At 42.0% G+C, this 25,643-nt stretch overlaps 1 protein-coding gene across 9 annotated transcripts in view; it reads left to right on the forward strand.

The window, feature by feature from the left end:
* The window catches only part of LOC124858151 (ensconsin-like), a 31,625-nt gene extending 10,071 nt beyond the window's left edge, over positions 1-21,554 (forward strand). Inside the window, exons 5-17 of one of the 9 annotated variants that reach the window (XM_047350044.1) lie at positions 3,742-3,886; positions 6,493-6,582; positions 8,947-9,033; positions 9,996-10,090; positions 11,600-11,673; positions 11,742-11,938; positions 13,124-13,262; positions 15,722-15,902; positions 16,139-16,243; positions 17,024-17,087; positions 18,044-18,197; positions 19,639-19,934; positions 20,028-21,554. In XM_047350044.1, coding sequence (XP_047206000.1) covers positions 3,742-3,886; positions 6,493-6,582; positions 8,947-9,033; positions 9,996-10,090; positions 11,600-11,673; positions 11,742-11,938; positions 13,124-13,262; positions 15,722-15,902; positions 16,139-16,243; positions 17,024-17,087; positions 18,044-18,197; positions 19,639-19,927 — 1,620 coding nt within the window. In that variant the 3' untranslated portion in view covers positions 19,928-19,934; positions 20,028-21,554. Of the gene's footprint in view, positions 1-3,741; positions 3,887-6,492; positions 6,583-8,943; positions 9,034-9,971; positions 10,091-11,599; positions 11,674-11,741; positions 11,939-13,123; positions 13,263-15,721; positions 15,903-16,138; positions 16,244-17,023; positions 17,088-18,043; positions 18,198-19,638; positions 19,935-20,027 lie in introns of all 9 variants that reach the window. The other 8 variants (XM_047350041.1, XM_047350043.1, XM_047350040.1 and 5 more) reach the window with 8 other exon arrangements.
* The last annotated feature ends 4,089 nt before the right edge of the window (positions 21,555-25,643 follow it).

Raw genomic sequence — 25,643 nt, forward strand, 5'->3', positions numbered from 1 at the left:
TAACTGGCCCCACGGTGGCGCTGTGGCACTGTTGCCTTGCACCAAGAAGGTCCTGGCTGGAGGTTTCTGCGTGGAGTTTGTATGTTCTCCATTAGCATCTGTGGGTTCTTTCTGGGTGCTCCTGCTTCGTTCCAAAGTCCAAAAACATGACAGTTAGCATAATGGGTCTCTCTAAATTGCCCTTAGATAAGAGAGTGTGAGCGTGGTTGTTGACCCTGTGTGCCTCTGTGTTGCCCTAAGTCTAGTAGGTGTTTGAGCCTCAACTTGGACACCTGGCATCAGGTGAGACCTGGTGATGAGTCTTTATCATCACCGTGGACGTTTGACCCACTCTTCTTCGCAAAATTGTTTTAATTTAGCCACATTAGAAGGTTTTCCAGTATAAAGGCTCGTTTCAGGACATGCAGCAACATTTCAGCCAGATGTAAGTCAGGACTTTGATTAGGCCACTTCAACACCTTCGAATAGTTTTTTAGACTTTTCAGAGGTTGTCTCTTTGGATTAGCTTGAGGTCACAAACTAATGGCAGGAGAGCAGAATTCATGGATCCATCAGTTACAGCAGGTCCTGAAGCAGCAAAGCAGCCCCAGATCATCACACTGCCACCACCATGTTTTACTGTCATTACAATGTTCTTGTATTAGTTCTGTAACAAAACAAACTCCTTCTAAATTTTTTCTTTTGTTTTTCAAATTATATTTTTCCAAAAGTCTTAACCCCTTTTTTGGTAAATGTGAGACTGGTCTTCATGTTCTTCTGGCTCAGCAGTGGTTCTGGCGTTAGAACCTTCTCATAGAGCCCAATTCTGCTCAGTCTCTCTTTTATATTGTTGAATTATGACCTCTAACCTTAACTGAGGCGGTGAGGCTTGCAGAGCTTGAGATGTTCTGGGTTCTTCTGTGTGACTCACCTCCTGGATGGGTCTGTCATCCTCTCTTGGAGTTATTTTGGTCAGCTTGGTAAATGAACTGAATTTATATATTGTTCTCCAGTCATACCGACCACTAAAAGCACTTTACACACTCACCCAATCTCTCCCATCCATACACTGATATGTAGCCCACTTGAGATTAGGTTCTCCACTGTTCCATGTTTTCTCCATTTATGGATAATGGTTCTCCCTGTGGTTCTGTGGCGTCCCGAAACCATAGAAATGGGTTTGTAATCCTTTCCAGTCTGATAGATACCAATGAACTTGTTTCTCATCTGTTCTTGATTTTCTTTAGATCGTCGTATTATGTGCTGATGTACGGGGCCTTTTAGCCTGCTTCATGTTGTCAGACAGGTTCTAAGTGATTTCTTGATTCTACAGCTCTGGCAGTACTCTAGCCTGGGTGTGATTACTTTTTCACATAAGTCCAGGTTTAATAAGGTTATCCCTTAGTAAAAAATCAGGGAAAGTTGTTTTTTTTCCTGCTATCTTTGTCTGATAATCAGATTTGTTTGGTGATCTAAAAAATTTAAGCAAAAGCAGAATGAGTCTGTAAGGAAGCCAACAATCATCTAGCTTTAAATTATCATCGTCAAGCACTTTTACAATAAAACCACCTAAATTACTTTTGGATCAGAACATTGGAAGCCATCTTTCTCTTTAAAATCAAATTTAAGCTTCTAATATGTGAATAAACTGGTTCTCAGTCGGGCATTTAACTCATCAGAGAGTCGTTGACAGTCAGGTTAGGCTCTACAGATGTAAATTATTCAGTTATGATTAATCTGCCATGTAAATGTCCTGGATTAACACACAGCTCTGCACCTGATTAATCAAACCACTTGGCAGAATTAGATCCTTAAATGGTTATTGAATGGGTTGTTTTTTGAATCCACTCTGATGTGACGTGTTTGATCAGTAATTTTAGCTGTGGGCTGAGTTTCTCACAGTCCTGCATCAGGATGTAGCAATAGACTCTGCTGCAGTCTGCTAATCCATCCCCACAGCTCGCTCCGTCTTTGATCGGCATCTTTATCGGTTTCTGTCCACTTCTACGTTCTCTGCCGTGCATCTCCGGCTCCTCCTCCTGCAGCGTGTGCGTGACTCTGCATGCGCCTTCAGCAAACCCCCCACAATGCTGAGGTGGGGCATTTCCATCCTTTATAAACAGGCAGTGAACTGAAGCAGCATATCAGCTTTTATAGTGCCGGTGAGGCTGCTGCAGGTCTGGAAGTTAAAATATCACAAGAAAAGATTGAGAAAAAAAACAAACTCTGTGAAACAGAAGATAATAAGAACTAAATATTTCCAGCATTTCAACAATGGAATAATAAACTAATTTAGCCTTTTAAAAACTATTATTCGGACCCCACCTGTCTGAATAATTACAGCCGTTTTCTGTAGAAAAGCAGAAAGACGGCTGTTCTCCTGCAAAGCTCAGATATCCGTATCAAGATTTAAGCAATAAAAATCGCTTTAATCACAGGTCTTTGAAATCTCTTCATTAGAATTAACTTCCTCACAATATTTTCTTATCATATCTGGTAAGCAACTGTATGCATTAACGCTAATTATTTCTGTTTTATGAATTTATTTCTGGTACTCCTGCTGGGAAGCCTGTAAAAAAAAATCATTTAACATCCATTTATTTATCGTTCAGCCTTTTAAGCTATTTGAAAGTCCTTTTACTCTGGTATAAAGATGAATTATTGTTAACCACACAGGAACAGAAATGAATAAATAATATTGTACCCACACATCTACTGTATTTCCCTCCAAACATTCAACATAAAATGGGTTTGAAATGTTATTCTTGGTGGCATTAAAATGCCTAAAATCTAAAACTCTGCACCTGTGACATCTATAAACTGCTATTTTAAAACGTTAATAAAACACAGTAGATATAAAGAATAGAAGGACATCATTCATATCTGTTGGTGTCTGGAAGATTTACTCATTTACTGCAAGGAAGCTCAAAATGAAGGGATTATTTATGGGTTTTCTAATCTGCATGACCTGTTTATCACATGATAAAAAGATAACAAAGAAAGTCTTTATCATTAAACACAAAAGGAACAGATGATCATGCTTTATAATTTCAGAACCTTAGGGAATGCAGATAAATTAATAATTAAATCAAGAAATAAAAAAATGTCCTGTAAGGTTTTTAATCCTAATTTCCTGCTGTTTTGGGTTCTAAATCTGCATTGTTGTGTTCTGCCTTTGTGGGCGATTAGAGTAGATATTATTTTACTTGGGAAAAAACGATTTCATTCGTCTGAAAATAGGATAAATATTGAGTGCAGCTCTTGTTTGAATAATGAAGGCTGAATGGAGATAAAACAAACACCGCCTCGCCTGTATCCATGTCCAGTCCACCCACCAGGTTTGTCTGTGTGTGTTTTCATGCCTGTGAGTGTGTGTCGGTGGGGGGGATGACGAGCTACATCTGGCCCCTCCTGTCTGGTAATGTGCTCTGTCATTAGAGAGGGAGGGAGAGATCGAGGCAAAGATGGTGTGAGGGGAGAGAGAGGGATGGATAGAGGGAGTCGCAGCAGGCAGACGGAGGAGTGAAGGAGCAGCGCTGCTGCTTCATGAACCTCTGACTGACAGACGGTCAGTGACAGAGCAGCAGCGGGCGGCAATCAGACCAGCGCGAAGGGGGACGCACGCAGGGGGAGAGGCTGCTGCTGTTGCATGCGGTTGCCATGGCGTATCTGTCTCCGAGCGCATCGCCAGGCGTCCGTCGTCGTAGCGATGGCTCAGTAAGAGAATGCCTGTTCTTCCCTGTGTCTGAACGCAACGAGCAGGAGAGGCTGGAGGCCCTGGTGCGCCGGAGAGCCGGGGGCGCCGACAGACGAGGTGGTGGAGGAAGCGGAGCAGGGGAGGCCCGGGACCACCTGGACAACAGGCCCAAACGGTGGACATGGGGAGGACCGCCTGACGGAGTGGAAGGTGAGTCCAATCTGAGGTGGGCGCTTTGTTGTGGATCATGATGATGTGATTAAAAGGCTGCTTTGAAAGGTAGAACTGGGAATAAAGGAGGAATGGGGGCTGGGAGCGACGGAGAAAAGGTCTGGAGGTCAGGTGGGGAAGGAAGGGGGGATGGTTCGATGAAAGGGTGGGGACATCAGAGCGGAGGAGGTGAAATGAGGATAGGAAGTGATGATATGAGGAGGAGAAGTGATGTAGAAGGCCAGTGGAAAGAAAAGGGTGTGGAGGCTGCAATGCAGGAGCAGCTCAGCACTTTGTCTACAAACCTCAGAGGGGTTAGGAGAGGCTGTGTGCTAACTGACATCATCTTCCTGTAGGAGGCCGTAGGATCTGAGCAGGTATGGAGACGGTTTTATAAGTTTCTGTTTGGGATTCTTAATGTGCTACAGGTGTGTGTTTGTGCGTCGATCTGTTTTTATTTCTCTGCTGGGAGACGGCTCTAATCCCAGCAGAGAAACCCATCTCACCTTGAGCACAAGGCCGCTCACATAAACACAAAGTGCGACATCATGCTGTGATATCAGGGTCAGCTAGCATCTATCTTTTAATTTCACGTCTTTTATGCTTCCTGCTTTGTGGTTTTCCTGTCTTTACTGGGATGTTTGCTGTTGTTATGTCAGCCAGCGATACTTCGCAGCCTCACCAGCTAGATTTTATTATGTGATGCATTCATACCCCCATCAATTATTCACCATACCATCAGCGGAGCTGTCCTGGCACCGATCGGGGAACAGGGTCCGCCCAGCAGCTCCTCTGGTTCTGGTCCGGCTGCTTGTCGCTGAGGCTGATCTGAGGTCTGTCGGGCCCAGCAGAGAAGGCTCACTGCAGCAGAAACAGCAGCATCTCATCTTACACCTCCACTCGATTAAAGGACAGAGTCTCACCATCATAACTGGTAGTGTGCAAAGGTGTGCTGCACACTTTTAGGTAGTCCAGTCTGTGCACGAGTGGAGCTTCAGTTTCATACCTGCTGAAGTTTTCTGAACCAGAAATCATGAAAACAGATTTATTTATGAACAAAATGTTTTTTGTCTGTTGAATAGAAATGAAGCTGTAAATCAGAGACAATTTTAGCTTAAAATTAATGAATTATGCAAACACATCTGGTGTGTTTGAACAGAACGTTTTCATTTTGAATGTAAAGCATCCAAACAGAGTTAAGATGTGCCAATTAATCAGCCAAAGATGGAATCAGTCAATTTTTCCTTCAGGGTCTCTGATCAGTGATCAATAGGTCTAAAAAAAAACGACATTTTGTTCCCATTCCCTAAAAGACTAAGAGCTCCCTCCACTTCCTGTCCATAAACACACCAGCGAGCAGCATGCACTGCTTGGCAACAATCAAATCACATTTTTTGATGCATAAATGGGGAGAATTTAGGTATTCCTTCATTTTCTGTTAGATTCAAAACTACAGCTTCTGTCAACGAACCTGGAGCAGATTGTGGTTCTTAGGATGAAAATAGGAAACAGCAGGTCAAAGCCTGAATGGTGCATCTCTAAAAATAAAACAATGTGTTTCTAATCGAAATATTCACGTTTTAAAAATATGTAATTTATGAAATGGCTCCAGAAAGTCAAGACGTCGTTGTAAGAGCTGGTATTTATGTGTGTCTTCATGTCAGATGCATTTTCCTAAACCCTAACATGAGTGGTGACCCATCAGTGCTGGTTTATCAGAAGAAAGTTCGTTTTTATTCAGGAGGCTGGAGGGATTATTCTGTTCTGCAGAACCAGCACCACTCGTTAAGGATTGGGATGCATTCCAAACAGCATGACCTACTAATGGTTGAGAGAGCAGACATCAATTTGATCAGATAAAAGACAATACAATGTATTTAAGTAGCAGGTAGAGGAATCAGTGTAGCCATGCTTGTGTTTGTTCCACCTCTGAGGTTCAATCTGTGTCGCAGTGAAGCGTTCTGCTGCAGTTCGGATTGATTTGCTCATTACTCTGTGAAAACAAGGCATATTTTTTGTTTATTTGGGTTCAAAATGAGCTGTTTTTGAAATCCGAAATACACTTGGCTGTAATTAAACCCTGGCTGCTCTTAATTATAGCAATGAACCTTGTTCTCTTTGCTGTATTTGCACTGCAGTGGTTTATTCTTTATATTTATTGGATTTACTTTCATGTATAAGCAATAACTTCTGTTTTTTTATAATTACGCAAGCTTACTCCAGACAGGCTCAGAAACCTAAAAACCTCCAGTAGAAGTGGCACCAACAGCAACACTTATCTGGACTGAACAGAGGTCTTAAAAGATGTAAAAACAGAACCAAACGAGGAAAAATAACCTTCCAGGAGTTTCTACTGTAGGGAACATTACATGTTTTGCTCCCAGCATTATTTCATAGGTGCTATTTTTGTTACATTTGCAGCTGTGCTTTGTAGATGATGATCTTTATGCTGCTTCCTGCTGAAAGCCTTGCACAGACCACACTTAAAATCACGATGGGTGGATGGATGTTTCTACGACCTCTGTGTTTCTGAAACAGGTGTTTGCGTGCATTTGTGTGAATGCGTAACGCTTTGCTTTTTCCGCTCTGCTTCGCCTGCTGCCCAGGTAACCCTAAGACCCCGCCCTGCCATGCCATTGGCTCCGCTCAGCCCAATGAGCTTCCTGCCGCTTCCAGCGCCAGCCAATCCCGCCACGGTACAGACTCATGACTTTGTGTGCCACGCCCATCCCCACCTCCTCTGCTGGTGTCTGATCTGGTGTCTGCATGCGTGTCGTCATGTGTGTGTCGTCAGACCGGCCGTGACAACATCCTGAAGATTTACTTTGATTTAAAACACAAAGCAGTCTGGCTGTGAAAGCTGCAGGTCGTACGCCCTTCTCCCACACAGACCAACATATTACCCACAGCATGTCAGTTTATTAGCAGTGTAAATCCATAAAGCATTTTCATGAATTCAGGAGATAAATCTGCATAAATCTTACATAAAGTTGAATTTATTATCTAAGAATTAGATTTTGGTTCTGATCCTTGTTTGGACCGGTCAGTTATTTTCTAAATATCACAGATTATGATGCCTGTTCAAAGAAACATGACTCTAAGAAACCTCCTGCTGCTGTGTGGTACTTATGGGAGTCAAATGACTTCATTTAGCTTGTGAGGAGATTACAGAAAATTACTTCAACATATTTGATGTCAAACCAGGTACAAAACGTCTCCAAGGTGGGTATCAGTTTACACACAGCTGGGACAAAATGTCTTCTGCTTGATGCGTTCTTTGTAGATGAAAAACAGCTCAAAACGACCAGATTACAACATGGCGAAGGGGTGAAATGACCAGTTTCTGGGGCTGAAAGGCTTCCCTCCTTTACATTGGTTACAGAAACAGGTTCCACTCCATGATGTATGGTCCGGCTTTATTTCTAAAATCATCTTATCGATTTAGATGTTTAGTGAGAAGTTCAAATGTTGATCATAAAATTAACAAAATGTTACTGCAGAAAATCGAGGAAATGTTTGACTGTTTACTGTTTTTCTGTCAATCATTTTCACGTATTTTTACTTCAGGAAGCCTGAAGAACCATTGACCTAAACCACTTTAAATGATTGCATAAACCTCTGGTCATTTAGGAAATAAATCTAGAGAAATCAGGAGTGTGACCTGGACCCAAGCTCAGCCAGCGACCCCCACCCTCGTCTCAACCAGAGGCTGCTCTCCTTCCTGTCCTCCCAGCCGAAGGCCGTGTTTAGTCATGCATACATATAACTCTCAGCAGGGAACCCAGTCCATAAACCACTATGCTCCACCCCCGTCACTCACACACTGATACACATCATCATCATACCAGACAATCAGCCTGTAGCTATTTACCACCAACACCCAGACCAGACAGCATCCAGCATCTAATCATTACTGCCCCATTTTACAGATCAGCAGCTGCAAAAATCCTTATTTCTTTTCTCATTTTGCTGCTATTCTGCGATGTCACGTCACATTTAATAAAAATGCATCTTTACCTGTTTGTCGTACTCCATAACCCACTCTAGGAGCCATTATTAAAATGTTGTTTTCACATTGTTAAACAGTTTAGGATCCAAACAACTGGAGATTAAACTCCAACCAGTTAGGACCGCAAAACAACACACAAAAAGAACCTTGGAAAAGCACCTATCATATAATAAACAGAAGGAAATGTACTTAAAATCCATGTAATCGTTTTATTTTAGTAGATGAATAAAATGGGTTGGATGTTTCAAAGAATCTGAATTTGTCACAAACTTTTTTCATTCGTGAATTCAAAACTAATTCACTGAGTAAGTACATTTTATTTGTATTGCACCTTTCACAGGTCAAACCACAAGGTGCTTTACAAGAAAAACAAGTATAACAACACAAGTAGTAAAAACATACATGAACAGAAAAGAAGAATAAATAATAAAATTAAGAAACATTTCAAATTAAAACAGAATACATATAAAAACGTACACCATAAAACTAGCTTGTCACACTTGTGTCTTTCTTTAATTATTCATGAAATGTCTCAAAACAGGCAGCAGAGTTACAACAGCGTGTGATTTATAATAAAATAAAATATTTTCTGATCAGGCCAACTCATTCTTACTAAACATGAGGACAGTTTTATTTATTTGGGGAAAAAAACTGCAGATTATCCTAAAGCCTCTCCTATTTAATACAAGTTAAACTGGATGTTTGGATCCTTGTTTCCTGCGTACCTTCTGTCTGGTGGTTCCACGGTGACTTCAGGCGCTGTAGGAAACATTACCGTCTCCGGTTATGGGACTGCAGTGGCTGGTGGTGCTTTCGTCATCCTCCATTTCATGATGAAGCACTTCTGCTGCTTCACTCCTGCCTTACATCACCGAGGTTAATTCATGCAGCGGCTCATCGATCTGCAGGATTATCTTCTGTGTTTGTTCTCAGGTGTGCCCAGCACATTTTAATGTCCCAAACGCAGCACCAATCAGAAGCTTGCCTCAGCCGTGGATGTTTCTGTGGAAATAACTAACCAGTGTTTTTCTTCTGTGTTTTTAAATAGTAGTTGACTTCTTGTCTCCACCAACGATGGATGAGCCAAACAACAAGCAGCTTTCCAACTCTTCAGGAGCCCTCAGCTCCCCAGAGCGAGGTGAGACCATCAGATCAAATATAGCTGAGGAGAAAAGAGAACAAACCGTGGCTAAAAATGACATTCTTCAGTTTGGAACCTGAAAATAAGACAATTCTAACAAGTAAAGCTGCTAAATACTAGGAAAACATGCAACTGCAGTATTATTGTTGAATATGAACCCACAAGTTCCTCACTCTTCTCGCTCGTTTCCATTATCACAACGTTCTGACTGGTCTGCCTGAGCTTTAGCATCTCAGACCCTAAATTCTGTATCAGGTTCAGGAGCAGCGAGGTCCATCCAGCTGCCAGATGTTTTGCTGGTGTGCAGAGTGAACAGCAGTAATAAATAATAATAAACAACCAGAGGTTAACATTCCTGACATAAACAATGTGCTGTGTCTAAACACCGGCATTAATTATTCACAAATCTAACAATCCTGGGTTCAGCCACGGTCCAGTTTCAGCTCAGCAGAACTCAGATCCGGTTATTAGTTTAACGTTGTCCTTAAAATGAACCCTTTTTTCATTGATCTTCATTAAGACTGAGTTCATTTTCAGATATGTTAGCTAAAATCAGACCTTTGTGTTTCTGAGTAAATGTTACTTTCTAGTAGTTGGTTCACATTGTCTTTAATGCATTTAAAACACTTAATTTGTATTTATACTGCACCTTATTATTGTGTTTAATTGGGATTATTTCTTGATTTGATTTTGTTTTAGAACAAAAAATGAAGAAAAATGAAAAGCTTAAAATGAACGTATTGTTTCTTTGGATTGAGGACCGTGATAATGAAAAAGTTTCAAATAGTGTGTTATAACGCCTTTATTATTATGACTAACAATGTTTTCTGTGACCTGTTTTCTCTGTCTGTGTCAATATGTCTGTAATTTCTTTTCTTCTATGTTATTTATTTGTTTATATGTTTTCATATCTGTGTTGGTCTGTGACATGTCAGTGTCTTCTGTGTCCCGTCGAACAGCTTCCCCCAACAACAACCAATCCTTTAGGAGTCCCTCCAACCGCAGGAGCATCGCTGGATTCCCTGAGGAAACGTCCAAAGCCAAAACACCAACGGTCAGCTCAGATTCACACTTGTTGATGGGAGTTTATAACCGACAGGGATTATTAACAGCTGTAATAATATTCAGATATCTGCACACAGGAAGCTTTTACCTTGAGACTTCTCCGGTTTTAGTCCGTATTGTTCTTTAAAATTAAAAGTTTTTATTTGTTTCTCTCTTATAAAATAATAGTAAAATAATAGTTTTGTGTTGACAGAAAAGTGTGGATGTTTTGTCTTTAGTTTAACAATCTTTCACTAAGAAGGCTGTTGAAAACCTCAGTTTGTTCTGTTGGGACTTTAAGGAACAACATTCATTATTAAATAATTATAAAGTTGAAGGAAAATTCATTTGCATTCTGCTCCCTTTACTCTGATGCGTTTAATAAAATCCACTGCAGCCATTTACCTTCAGAGGTGGCCTAATTAATAACAGAGTCATCCTGTGTGTAATCTAAAGATACTTTCTTTGGCACTAGAGGCCTTTATTTCACCTCCAGACTGGACAAAGAGAGCAGTAACCAGACATGCAGCTAAAAGGGCCATGGTAACTCTGGAGGACCTCCACAGCTCAGGTGGGAAGATCTGCTGACAGGACCATTAGTTGTGCAGGACATTGGCCTTTATGGAAGAGTTGCAAGAAGAAAGCAATAAGAAGTCCCCATGTAGGGAGACAGCAGACATGTGGCTCTGCTCAGTGGGACCAATATCAACCTAACATTATATAACATCAATAGCAGTCACTGATAACCATGAAACATGGCGGTGGCAGCATCATGCTGTGGGGATGCTTCTTGTCTCAACAACAAGATGGATGAAACTAAATCCAGGACAATTCTGGAAGAAAACTTGTTAGAGGCTCCAGAAGACTGGAGACTGGGGTCGAGGTTTAGATCAAAGCATATTCATGTGTTACAATGGTCCAGTCAAAGTACAGACCTAAATCCAAGTAAGAAACTGAGGTAAGGCTTGAAAATTGGTGTTCACAGATTCTCTCCATCAAATCTGACTGAACTATTTTGCAAAGAAGAATGAGTAAACCTTTCAGTCTGCAGCTGTGCGAAGCTGGAGGAGACATGCTGTAGAGGACCTGCAGTGAAAGGAGGATCTACGCAGTTTTAACTCCAAGGGCTCAATACGTTTCAGTTTATAAAGAATTTGCATCTTTTCCTTTGACTTCACAATTTCTTTGTGTTGATCTGTCACATAAATCCAAAGATAATATATAAAAACTTTGATTGCAATCTGATAAAATGTAAAAATGTTGAAGGAGCATCAGTCCTGTTCCAGAGCACCGTGTGCAGGAGAAATGCTGCAGGTTTCTATCCAGACTGAACCAACCAGCTCTGATAAGCTCTGACTGCTGTTTGTGATTACCATTAATTAACCAGTCATTTTATTGCATCTGCAGATCTTAGTTAATATTAAAACAACTTATTTGTCCGGTAGATGTTTGATGTTGGACTACTTGAGCATCATGTGTGTTCATTTTACCCATTAAGTGTTGTAAATGTGACCCACAGGGGGAAACACCAAACACCCCGGTCCGAAGTTCTTCCTTCAAGGCCAACAGCAAGGGCCACGCTGCGTCGAAGCGGTACGTAGATCCACAAACACGACTATGATCCGGTTTCTGTTCCAGATGACAGCATGTTCTCTGTACAGGGTGAGGTCCAACAGGAGTCGGGCCCAGTCCCCCTGCTCCCCTGGACAGTACCCCCCCTCCCCGCTCCGGCAGAGAGCCACCACCCCCGGCAGCGACGACAACAAAGGTCACAGCACTCTGGAGAGAAAAACAGCTAAATCTGAAGCCTCAGACAACAAGAAGATCACAAAGTCCAGCAGCAGAGAGCTGAACGCAGGTAGAGAGTTTTACTGTTATTATCTGAGTGTGAGAACAAGCTGCCTCACCTTCTCTGAAACTCTAACCACAATCAAAGCTTAGAGTACCAACAAACACTGCAACAGAACCCAGAGACGACATTTATTATAAATCTCATCATCAACCTGCATCTGAAGAACCCTTTTAGTTTATAAGAAGACCCAGGCAAGATTTTACTGTAACTAACAGAAAACTGTCTGTCTAAATAAAACATTTAAAAGTGTCTGAAAGGGGAAAGTAAGATGAATTTTACAGAAAGTTGATCTACTGGAGGCCACAGGCCTAAATGGGCCCATAACTACAGTCAGAGCAACACTTAAAAACCAGGCTGGAGGAGGACCTGAGTTTATCTTCTCATCACAGACAGTGAGAAGGATGGTTGGGAAGGTAACTCCCCCAAGGCTTTCTGACAGATGGTGGAGCAAAGAGTGCCATCCTGACGTCACCAAGGGTCCATAACAACCATTAGATGCCATCAACATGCCAACTGGTTGTTTGGGAAGCATGCCATGGAGTCTCTTTCTGTCCTACAGTCACAGATGTAGAAGGGAGGAGTTTGGTAAACTGAGACGTTCACTGGAACTGTTTGCTTTGGTCAGGAGAGTCTAAGATAAGAGCTTTTCAGCTACAGACACTCCAGATGGGTCCGGTGTGAAGCAAAGGATAAATAACTGGAAAACGCCTCATTGTCACTGAGAAGCATGGTGTTGGACTGTGGTGCTGTGGGCCTGTTTCTCTTCCAAGGGCCCTGGGGATCTAGTTAGAGTGCATGGCATCATAATCTGTTTCAGTGATCCAGAACTTATGCCCAGATCAATGCAGTGAACAAAGACAAATCATTATGCAATACGAGATTAATGAGTTTTTAGTCTTTCTACACAGCTTTACCAGAGGTGCCAGTAATTGTGGAGGAAGCTTTATATTAGAATTAAATCTATTCTAATCTGGACCAGTTTTAGTCTATTTTCTATTAGTCCCATCTACAGTTAATCAGCCTAATTATCACAGGATTAGTAGAGAATGACAAATAATAATTATTATCTGCTGTCTGAATACAATCTGCTAGTTCATCCTGCCAACATATACTTCGTACATGTTAATGTGTACTTTCATCATGTTCTTATTCGGCCATCTTTGTTCCTTCCCACTCCAAACACCCACACAGAGTCACCAGGCACTCCCACAGGCAGGAGCGTCGGAGGCACGACGGATGCTGAGGAGGCGTCCCGGCTGCTGGCGGAGAGACGCCGTCTGGCCCGGATACAGAAGGAGCAGGAGGAGAGGCAGCGGCAGGAGGAGGAGAGGTGAGTTTCAGTAAAATGTTGACTGGTTCAGAAATGTGTTCACTTTCAGTAATGTCTGGATACTGTCTGAGCTGACAGGCATAGAAGTTTCTACAACACAGAGAGGAAAATCCATGAAGTCGGTTCATAGTGGAAACATTTCCTCAGTCTGAGCTGCTGCTTTTCATTTAACCTCAATTCATTTTATCAGCATTTAACACAAGACTGGAGATGATTTCCAATACTGGATAACAATCCATCCATCCATCCATTGATCCATCCATCCATCACTCCATCCATCCATCCATCACTCCATCCATCACTCCATCCATCCATCCATCCATCCATCCATCCATCCTTCACTCCATCCATCCATCCATCCATCCATCCATCCATCCATCCATCCATCCATCCATCCATCCTTCACTCCATCCATCCTTCACTCCATCCATCCATCCATCCATCCATCCATCCATCCATCCATCCATCCATTGATCCATCCATCCATCACTCCATCCTTCACTCCATCCATCCATCCATCCATCCATCCATTGATCCATCCATCCATCACTCCATCCATCCATCCATCACTCCATCCTTCACTCCATCCATCCATCCATCCATCCATCCATCCATCCTTCACTCCATCCATCCATCCATCCATCCATCCATCCATCCTTCACTCCATCCATCCATCCATCCATCCATCCATCCATCCATCCATCCATCACTCCATCCATCCATCCATTGATCCATCCATCCATCACTCCATCCTTCACTCCATCCATCCATCCATCCATCCATCCATCCATCCATCCATCACTCCATCCATCCATCCATCCATCCATCCATCCATTGATCCATCCATCCATCACTCCATCCATCACTCCATCCATCCATCCATTGATCCATCCATCCTTCACTCCATCCATCCATCCTTCACTCCATCCATCCATCCATCCATCCATCCTTCACTCCATCCATCCATCCTTCACTCCATCCATCCATCCATCCATCCATCCATCACTCCATCCATCCTTCACTCCATCCATCCATCCATCACTCCATCCATCCTTCACTCCATCCATCACTCCATCCATCCATCCATTGATCCATCCATCCTTCACTCCATCCATCCATCCTTCACTCCATCCATCCATCCATCCATCCATCCAATTCAATTCAGTTTATTTATATAGCTCCAATTCACAACACATGTCGTCTCAAGGCTCTTCACAAAGTCAGATTCATACATTCCAATTAATCGTAACCATTGAACAGTTCAGTCAGATTCAGTTATTTATTCAAATTGGATAAAAAGTTTTTCTATCTAAGGAAACCCAGCAGATTTCATCCAGTCAGTGACTTGCAGCATTCACTCCTCCTGGATGAGCATGTAGAGACAGTGGACAGTCACTGGTGTTGACTTTGCAGCAATCTCTCATACTGAGCATGCATGTAGCGACAGTGGAGAGGAAAAACTCCCTTTTAACAGGAAGAAACCTCCAGCAGAACCAGAACCAGGCTCAGTATGAGCGGCCATCTGCCACGACCGACTGGAGGTTTGAGAGAACAGAGCAGAGACACAAAGATAACAAAGAAGCACTGATCCAAAGAGAGAACAAAGTTAAAAGCTGAAATAACAGCAAATAATGCAGAATTGGAGAGTAGTGTGAGAATGTAGCAAAGAGGGTGAAAGTGGTCGTTATGTCCTCCAGCAGCCTAAGCCTATAGTAGCATAACTACAGAGATAGTTTCTGTTCAGATTAATTAGTTAAACGGCGCTTATTTACAACAATGTCGTCTCAAGGAACCTCACAAAAGGTCCCACTGATGGTCATTGTTCTACTAAAAACCACAAGGATTGGGGTACCTCTCTCTGTCTGACTGATTATAACCATTGGAAAAGAGAAGGAGGTCATACAGGTAGCAGAAATGGAGGGTGTGTTTGCACCTCAACCATAACTGAGCCGGTTTAGGCTAAACCTGACTCCCCCTTACTCCATCCATCCTTCCACAATCAATCCATCCATCCAAGATCTGTGGGACATAAGTGGCTCAGGAAGGAATAGTCAGAGTTGTAGTCATCATCCTAGAATAACACCATCTATCAGTATTCATCAGTTAAAATAAGATTTTAATCATTTTAAATGACCTGCAGTGGATTCTCTGGATGTAGCCAGAATTACCAGAGTAACGGAGCTGTCCTGACTATAAAGCATGACAGCGGCAGTGTAGTGATATGGGATATGGAAGCTAAATATTGTAGAAGATCTGATCTGTGATCAAATACCAAACACACCAAAAACACTATGTGACACAAGGACTCCCAGTCTCCTGAGACTCAACACAGTCCTGGAGGAAAATGATGCAATGAATATTTTGTCTGTTTCCATAAGTTATGAAGAGTTTAAGTCGTGCGATATTATCATGTCACCCAGTTACACTGACTGCATGTAAAGCTCAGCTTGTTTCTTCAGACTGAAGGCCGAAGAGGAGCAGAGGAGGCAGCAGGAGGCGAGGGAACGTCAGGAGAGAGCAGCACAGCAGGCTGAGGAAGAGAGAGCGAGGAAAGAGGAGGAGAGGAGGACCAGAGAGGAGGAGGACAGACGACAGAAGGAGCAGAGATGGAAGAACATGCAGGACCAGCTGGACAGAGAGGTCAGATGTTGTATAGACGTCTGCCTTGGTGTCAGGATCCAGTTTATCTTTTATAAGAATTTTACTTTTAAAATAATAACACGGCTGCACCAGAAAAAACCTGGTTCTGGTTCTGATATTTAGTTCTAAACGGATCAGAATATATATGTAGAAACAACAAAGATCCTGATAGAGAAAATGAATGAAGCGATCTAAACAACAGAAGGATTTAAAATGCCTGACTGGATGTTTTTCAGAGAGAGGAGGCCTTCCTGCGAGCTCAGAGGGAGGCTGAGAGGAAGAGGCAGGAGAGGGAGCTGCTGCACATCCAGGAGGAGCAGGAGAGGCAGCAGAGGAAGAAGGTACCAAACATCTCCACCTCCTTCTGCCTTGCTTCATTCTGACATTGCCCACAGCTGAAACCAGATATTTACATACGGCGTATAAAAGACACAACCTTGGTTCAACGAACGCTCGACGTGGAGACACCACCAGACCTTTCTGTGCTCGTTATGGACGTAACAGATGTTAGCAAATCAAATCACTGACATCTCCATCATTGAGCTGCATGTGGACCAAATTATGTCTAAATCACACCGGCTCTTCTCTGTCTTTAACTGGTTTAACTGGTTTAACTGGCTTTGAGGGCAGTTCCATGGGTTTCCATAATAAAAACATTCTTCTTTCCTAAATAGAAAAGAAACCTTTTTCATATTTATCACTATTGTATTATATGTTCCTTTGTTTTATCATTGTGTATTATCACAAGCTGAGCAGCATCACTAGAGCTTTTTCACATAAACAAAAGAACAAATGAAAATCCGTTTGATGCCAAAAAGCCTCATTCCTACCTGCTTCCTGGAGCCTGCTCTGTCTGCAGCAGGAGCATCTCCTGCTGCATGTTCCTCCGCCTTAATGCTGGGTTTCACACACGTTCAGACGTCCCTCTCTGATGTTCTCAGGTTACCTTCAAGATCAGAAGTTTTTGAAAGATTTTCTTTGAAAATATATTCTTGGTAGAAACATTTTTTCCCAACATGGCACAACTGTTTGGATTTTTTAAACGGGTGATACCACAAACGTTCTTGATATTTGTTTTCTTTTTAATTCATTCCCCTGTTTTCATCGGTTTTGTTTTACAGAGAATCGAGGAGATTATGAAGAGGACGAGGAAGAGCGAAGTGGAGCCTCCATCTGCTGCCTCGGGTAAATGTTAAATCAGCTCCGGGTCAGTTCGCCCCATCGTCAGTTCTTACCTCTGTTTTGGACCTACCATAGCCACACCACCGCCTCCAACCCTCCATGTCCTACCTGGGTATTGAACCATTATAAGTTTATTTTCAACCATAGTTACCAGTTTTTAGGCCAGTTGACCCTAATAGGACGTGGCAGAGTTTGACCTCTGATCAAGCAGTAATAACTCTGAGTGTCCTGCTGCTGGGAGATATTTATCATTTATCAGAGTCGCACAAACACAATGTTTGACAGCAGAATATAAACAGATTAAAGAAAAAACACAAAATCGTTTGTTTAACTCACTGCTTGTTAAAGTGGGTACAAACGTTCCTGCTGACGTATGTTTGATACCAAACATCCCCATAAAAGTCAGGTATGAATGGCCTGAAACGATGAAGCACAGCTGAATCAATCGTCTCGTTAACTTCATAGTTTCTCTTCTCTACGGTTTGTTTTTCATGATGTTTTGCTTCCTTTGCTGTTTTATATGCATGTTCAGAGTTTTTATAGAGCTGGTTTTCTGGATTTTCCTCCTGAGTTTTAGTCGCAGTGTGACTCAGCAGTGTTAAGGTAGGCAGAGGAACAGCGCCCCCTAGCGGTCGATAGAAGTAACACCAGCAGTAAAGCGGCGTGTGATGGACCTTCACTAGGTGTTCCAGGAGGAAATGATGATCCCTGCAGCTTTACACACTGAACTGCAAATTATTTCTGTTTAGAAATAATTATTTTTACAAGTTAAGGTTCTCCTTCATGCTTCACTCTTGTGATTTTCCACTTACGTTCTCTACTGTTGCTTTTCATTATAGTATTTCTGTCAAATTTTATAACTATTCACTTAAAATCTACAGAACAGGACCTGAGGTTTTCTTGATCAATAATAAAAACAGAATATTTATTCTCGCTGTTATTTTATTGTCTTTTCACAGCCGGTGAGGTTAAAGCTGAAGCTGCTGAAGAAGCTGGTGCCTCCGAGGAGGACGCTGCTACTCCAGCTGAAGCTCCCATCATCATGCTGGGTCCCCTGGAGAATAAGAGCTTTGTGGACGAGCTTTCTGATGGAGTCCAGTCTATGGACGTCAGGTAAATACATAAAGAGGATATTTCATTTTACATCAGTGAGCAAACTACCACCTTTTAGGTGATTTAATGGCTCGGTTCTCAAAGTGTGCTACACACATTTTGACCAGCTCTCTGCGTATAGAGCTGGTCTTTGTGAGCATTCCTCTGGTGGTGAAAAAAGTTCAGGTTTACTGCATATTTTCTGCCGCTTAAACCGAGTCAGGACCGTGCAGATGCAGATATGACCACGTCCTTTATTCATGCTCCATCTTATGATCCTGAGGTTTATTGTAGAACAAGGGTCATCTGCAGTCACAGATGGCCGGACTGAACACCAGGAGCTGCACAGGAATCTGCAGCAGGGTTGCTGATGGGTACGGCTGAATAAGTTCTCACCACATCGGCCTCCGGCGGACACAGAAACCATGAAGTTAGCTTCACTGTTTCAGATAACCTCCAGAGATTAGTAAAAATGTTCCCACTGTTGATGCTTTTATTTGGGTCGTGTGTTTGAGACTTTAAAGCACTTTGGATCTGATTTATAATGCTGTGAACTGAACCCAGCTGTAGTTTAGGATGTAAGAGTTGTGCACTTTTTCTCCTTCAGGTTTGTATGTCATAAACACTTTATAATTTTTCTTTGCTCAAAGACTTTATATAACCATATGTAGCTAACATGATCAAAGCTTCTGAGGATATAATTTCTATACTTTACACTCCTTTGGAAATGACCTCTTGAACCTTATGTTGGGTTAATGCAGCAAATTGAAAGTATTTTTAAGATCTTATGACATTGATCAACAGCTGTGGATAATTGGGAACTGTATGAAAAAAGATGATTTTCCATTTCTACCAATAAAAATCTGAAAAGTGTGGCATGCATTTGTATTCAGCCCCCTTTACTCTGACACCGCTAAATAAAATGCATCTGAGGGAGAAAGTTCTGGTTCAGTTTAAAGCAGGTCAGCTGGTCAGGGTTGATGAGAAGATGGATGGAGATAAACCCAGAACAATCCTGGAAGAAAAGCTGTTAGAGGATCCAGAAGACTTGACACTGGGGTGGAGGTTCACCCTCCAGCAGCTGGGACCACACTGGTACTCTGGTCAGAGCTATAGCACTAAAGATCTGCAGTTCTGCAAAATACTGACCATGGGGGAGTGAACACAGAAACATGCCACACTTTTCAGATTTTCATTTTTTTTTAAATGTTGAAAACCATGAAGAATTTTGTGTTGGTCTGTTACATAAAACCTCAATAAAATACCCTGAAGTTTGTGGTTGCAATCTGACCAATCGTTCAAGGAGCAGGAGGCTCTCTAAGCATAGTAAGACAGCACCAGATTAATGTTAAATGTGTCATTGATATGTCACTAAACGGACCGATTCTGTTTCTTTGAAACCAGAGGCAGCTTGTTTAATGAATCAAATGTTGTGTCTCTGTGTCATCATTGTTCCTGTAAGTTCTCCATCTGTCTCCATCAGCCCAGTTTCCAGGGACGAGCAGGCGAGCGCTCAGGAGTTTTCACCGGTCGCTGACGGACCCGACGGCTATCCCCCCGACCACCTGATGGATCTCGACGGTCCAGGACGAGGACAGCGTCAGGGTGCCGAGACGCCCCCGTACCCCAGATTGCAGGCCGGCAGCGGGGTGGGAGACCTGAACAAGAACCTGCTGATTCAGGCGTACAGCGCCACCTCTGAGACCCCGCAGCTCATCCACAGCGTCGGCCCGGGCAAACTGGACGTCTAACAACCAGGTGCAGAATCACGCACTGAAAGAAATTCCTCGATATTATCAAGTCTTGGATTCAGTTTTCAATCAATGATTTTGTCTTTTGTGTCTCTTTTAGGGGCTTTTCAGGAGTTACAACAGGAGCTAAGAGAATCACCATCACCTCCTTCTGCAACAATTAGTCATCTTTTTCACATGAAACAAAGATTAGCATCTGATCCGTGTTACCAAGCCACACCCATAACTGGCATCCGGAGGCAGGGCAGATCTACTCACAGAAACACCCTCTGTCTCAATTATGTCGATAATGTGAAGTTTATGTTTCTGGTAAGATCAAGCTACAGAAACAAAGAAAAAATAAATACTTCTACCTGCTCGTTAATTTAAATTTAACTGAGAACCAACAACGTATTTATGACATGAAACTTAAAGGTTGGGATGTTTAATTGTAAATGTTTATCTATAAATCGATCCATCTCCTGCGGCAGAGTTCCTGGTGAAGCCGGTTTGCCCGCCTGCATTGCCACAAACATCAGCTTTTAAAATGTTGTAAATAGATCAGGCTGCAGGACGATTATTGGAAGAGGACTTTGCTCTGTAGCGGAGAACCGCTCCGACGGACCCTGCTGTGTAAATCCTGTGTAGCATCTTCAACCAGGACTAGATAGCTGTGTAGTTCAACGATGTGTCTGTCGGTGTTTCTGATGGTTCCTGCGTGATTACCCTAAACCTGCTGACAGACGCTCCTGACCTCCTGAATTCTCAGAAAACCATGATATAAACCCGCTGTTAACACGTAGCCTGTAGCTTTGGTTTCGCTGCTGCTTCTTGTTCCATTGATGGACATTTGTGGACTTGCAGTGATCCGTGACGGGGACAGGAGTGGGAGAAAAAGCTAAATGTGTTGTATTTTTATCTGCAGGATGTAAAGTGTAACTGTCTGGCACTGACTGTAACCACACAAGCTGCAGTTTATAGCGTGCACCTACAGTTGTTATGTTTCACATTTGCACCCCTGCGCCTGGACCTCACAGCTCGTCACCTCTGAGGCCTTAAAACCTCTGTGCATCAGCATCCACCACGATCACTGATCACTGTTCAAAGATCTGTTTCCACCAGAGGGAACCACAGAAGACATAATTCACTGGTGTTTTTTTAACGATAATTTTCTTTGCTTTCAGCTGCAATAATCCAGATCATTGAAGACTCAACAGGCCCTAAATTCTCTGTGATGTTTATAGAAATAAGCCCAGAAACTCCAGCTAAACTCATTACAAGCAGCTCAGAATTTAACAAGGTGGATAAATGTCCCTTAAAAAGAGTTAAATGCGTATGTTCCTAAGGATTTGAATAAGTTGTAATGCACAGTTCTTTGTTGAGAGAAACAATGCCTTTACTTGTGAACTTCATTGCATTTATTAACATTTCTCTCACCCTTCAGCTCCTCTTTCTCCAAATCTGCACATCATTGTCCAGATTCTGCTGAGACCAGAGGGTCCCCAGGACCCGCGTGTATAAACATAAAGGACTTAGCATTTATCCTAACAATTAAACTCTGTGACACTGCAGCTTGGTGGAATATATCATTGTAGATGTGGTGCATGGATACTTGCTGAAAAAGAACAATAAACGTCATCAAACCATTTGTCTCAGTGAGCTGGCTGCATAAACATACATTATAATACAACAAAACACACAGTTAGTTATATGAATGACATGTATACAACTAATCGGTTTCATTTATCACATAGTCTGTCAAAACACAGATCTGGAGGAATATTTCCTATCCAGTAAGCAATCGCAAATTTAAAGAAGCAAAGGAGATTCTGTATATTTATCAGAAATAAGATTGACATATTTATCAATCAAAGATAATTACAAATAATCAGCGACCACAATTCTTTATTTATTAATCACTTCAAGGTCAATTTTCTGATAATTTTATCAAGTAAAATAAGATACAGACTAATTCTACAGTGAAAAGAGGAAAACGTTTTCTGAAGAAGAAATACATTTTGTTAAATAAAGCTGCACAATAAATTCAATTCAGTTTATTTATATAGCGCCAATTCACAACACATGTTGTCTCAAGGCACTTCTCAACAGTCAGGTTCATACATTCCTATTAATCCTAACAACTGAACAGCGCAGTCGGAGTTAGCTTTTTATTCAAATTGGATAAAAAGTTTTTCTATCTAAGGAAACCCAGCAGATTGCATCCAGTCAGTGACTTGCAGCATTCACTCCTCCTGGATGAACATGTAGAGACAGTGGACAGTCACTGGCGTTGACTTTGCAGCAATCCCTCATACTGAGTATGCATGTAGCGACAGTGGAGAGGAAAAACTCCCTTTTAACAGGAAGAAACCTCCAGCAGAACCAGAACCAGGCTCAGTGTGAGCGGCCATTTGCCACGACCGACTGGAGGTTTGAGAGAACAGAGCAGAGACACAAAGAGAACAAAGAAGCACTGATCCAGGAGTACTTTCTATGGGAAGGAAAAGTAAATGTTAATGGATGTAGCTCCTTTAGTCGTTTCACCTAGAAAGAAAGAACAGATAAACTCTGAGCCAGTTTTCAAGGTTAGAGTCTGAAAGAGAGCACATAGAGTTAGTTACAGTAGAAGCTCAGTCAAAGGGTTAAACACTAAAAGACAGGGTTATGTGGGTCATCGGTAGAGGGTGAGCATTAAGTTGTTGCCAGCAGAAGCTCGGACGATTCCCCTCTCCAGAAAGGTGTCACAGGTAGACACAGAGTCAGGCCAGGTGTAGCTTCTAGGAAGAGAAAAGAGAGAGAACATAAAGTTAAAAGCTAAAATAACAGCAAATAATGCAAAATTGGAGAGTAGTGTGAGAATGTAGCGAAGAGGGTGAAAGTGGTCATTATGTCCTCCAGCAGCCTAAGCCTATAGCAGCATAACTACACAGATAGTTTCAGTTAATTTATTTATATAACACTTATTTAGAACAATGTCGTCTCAAGGCACCCCACAAAGGGTCCGGAACGGAGCAAGGCCGCCGGGGAGGCCAGACCAAACCACCGAGTGCCACCCCAGAACGGGCCACGTGTAGGGGCAATAAGTAAAATAATAAACTGGTAAAGTTTGTCCATCTAGAGCCCACTGATGGTCATTGTTATACTAAAAACCACAAGGATTGGGATACCTCCCTTTGTCAGACTGATTATAACCATTGGAAAAGAGAAGGAGGTCATACAGGTAGCAGAAATGGAGGGTGTGTTTGCACCTCAACCATAACTGAGCCGGTTTAGGCTAAACCTGACTCCACCTTACTCCATCCAACAGGGAGGGAAGAAGGCTCCCTCCCTGATAACCTAAGCCACTCTAACTATAAGCTAAATCTGGGAGCTGGTTCCACAGGAGAGGAGCCTGATAACTAAAGGATCTGCCTCCCATTCTCCTTCTAGAGACTCTAGGAACCACCAGTAAACCTGCAGTCTGAGAACAAAGTCCTCTGTTAGGAACATATGGACCAATCAGATCTCTGATGTATGATGGAGCTAGATCATTAAGGGCTTTATATGTGAGGAGGAGAATTTTAAATTATATTCTGGATTTAACAGGGAGCCAATGAAGGGAAGCTAAAATAGGAGAAATATGATCTCTCTTTTTAATTTTCATCAGAACTCTTGCTGCAGCATTTTGAATCAGCTGAAGGCTTTTAACTGCATTTTGTGGACATCCTGATAGTAAAGAATTACAATAGTCCAGCCTTGAAGTAACAAATGCATGGACTAGATTTTCAGCATCACTCCTGGACAGGATATTTCTAATTTTGGCAATGTTCCGGAGGTGAAAGAAGGAAATCCTAGAAACCTGTTTAATATGGGATTTAAATGAGATATTCTAGTCAAAAATAACACCAAGGTGTCAAAATTAGGTGAGATCTTTCCATGTAATCCATGCAACATTTAGTAACTGCTCACAGTTCACTCCATAAAAGTTACAATAAATATCCTTATATACTTATGTGTAATCCATGTAATAATTATTAAAACACACAGTAGAAGCAGTGAGGAGTGAAACAAGCATGTTCTCATATTCTGGAGCTGAGAGACTGGAGAGGCCTGTGTGGAGCCACATATTATCTGCCACATATTATCTGTCTTATCTTTTGCAAAAATATGAACAAGTATATCCAAAGAAATGATGTATGATGATTTTATATTCTTTCACATGTATTGAATAAAATTAGTAGTCTTTGATTAACAAGTTAAAAGATGTATGATTGAAATGTGGTTAAGAACTGAGAATTAGAGGAAAAACATTAAGGTTTGACAATCTCAATCAGCTATATATGAAAGAAATATAACATGAATCATTTGTAAAGCATGAATAAAAAGAATGAAGTGATGGTTTTGCATCAGTGTTTTAAAGTAAATGCTGAAAGCTGAAGAATGAAATGTGTAATACTGTGTAAAGTTTAAAACTGAGCAGATTAGGGAAAGAACTGTAGGATGACAAGGAGGGACAAGAGCCAGCTGCATGCTGACAGTGACGGGAGGATGTGACTACAGACCAGCATGGCTATTATTGGCATCTCCAAGGCTGAGAAGCAGAATCAGTAGGTCACAATGACCATGACAAAAGTATTGAGCAATAATCAAGAAGCTGAGCTGAATAGGTTGCGCAATAACTAAGAAGCCTAATAAGGGCCTGACCGGTGAAGGCATCAAGCGCTATAAAAACAATGCTGAAGGAGGGAATTGCGGTTGTTTTCTTTGCAGAAGACCAGCGAACGAGATCGGACGGAGAAAATAAGCTTGGATGGAAAAGGAACACAGCCCAACTGATCGACTGCATTAACAAAGAGGATCAACCCGTGTCTCCAGGTTTCCTTCAACTCTTCAGCCTCTGGAAACTACTGTCTTCTGAGACATATAACAATAAAGATCCTGTTTAACCATCAAAGCCTGGAGCATCAGTGCCTGCCACTTAAAGGAAGAAAACTGAAGATTAAGTCGTATTCCCTTCAAGAAACCACTCGTTGTTACCAAAAGAAACATCTCCATCAGGTGGATGGATGAGCCTCCGTCTCCAAAGCCTCTTCAAACCCACTAGTTTCAGCATCAGGGAAAGACAGGTTGAGTTGATTGATTCATTTTTATTATTGAAATTATTTTGTGTTGCTGAATTTAAGCTGTTACTGACCCCTGCAAAAGCATTACTAATTAAAGAAAGCATATAAAATTCTAGTTAATTCGTGGACATTCAATTATTTGAGTCACCGTATTGTTGGTTTTTCATTGGTGGTAAAAGGTCTTGTTGCCTGGTTCTAAGATATTTTAGGAGGTTTTTATAGGTTGCCTTAGACAAGTTTGTTATAACAGTGCCCTTGGGGCTCGTGCTGAGCTACTAAAATTAACGTAGCCCATATACCAAGAGCCAGTTGTAAATTAGGGAATGAGCAGCCGTGAACAAAAGTGACTGTTTAAAGTGTGGATGACTGCGATAGGCTACTCAGTCGTCCAGACCTCCAGTTGAAGAAGGGCGAGACTTTTGTATGAAGGCTGTCAGAGGCTAGGCGAGACATTTCCCGACACCAGCTTAAACAGAACTTTCAGTAAATCTGCTTAGTAAGACCTTTCAGGTTTAGGGAAGTCCGGACCCGCTAGATGGAGAGCTGGATTGAACAATCCCTTTAGACATAGGGAAGTAGGAAGGGAGGGGTTAGCTCATCGGACAATGAAAAAGGTTTTTTACTTTATTATCGGA

This window comes from Girardinichthys multiradiatus, chromosome 21 (assembly GCF_021462225.1).
Source record: "Girardinichthys multiradiatus isolate DD_20200921_A chromosome 21, DD_fGirMul_XY1, whole genome shotgun sequence".
NCBI classification, from domain to species: domain Eukaryota; kingdom Metazoa; phylum Chordata; class Actinopteri; order Cyprinodontiformes; family Goodeidae; genus Girardinichthys; species Girardinichthys multiradiatus.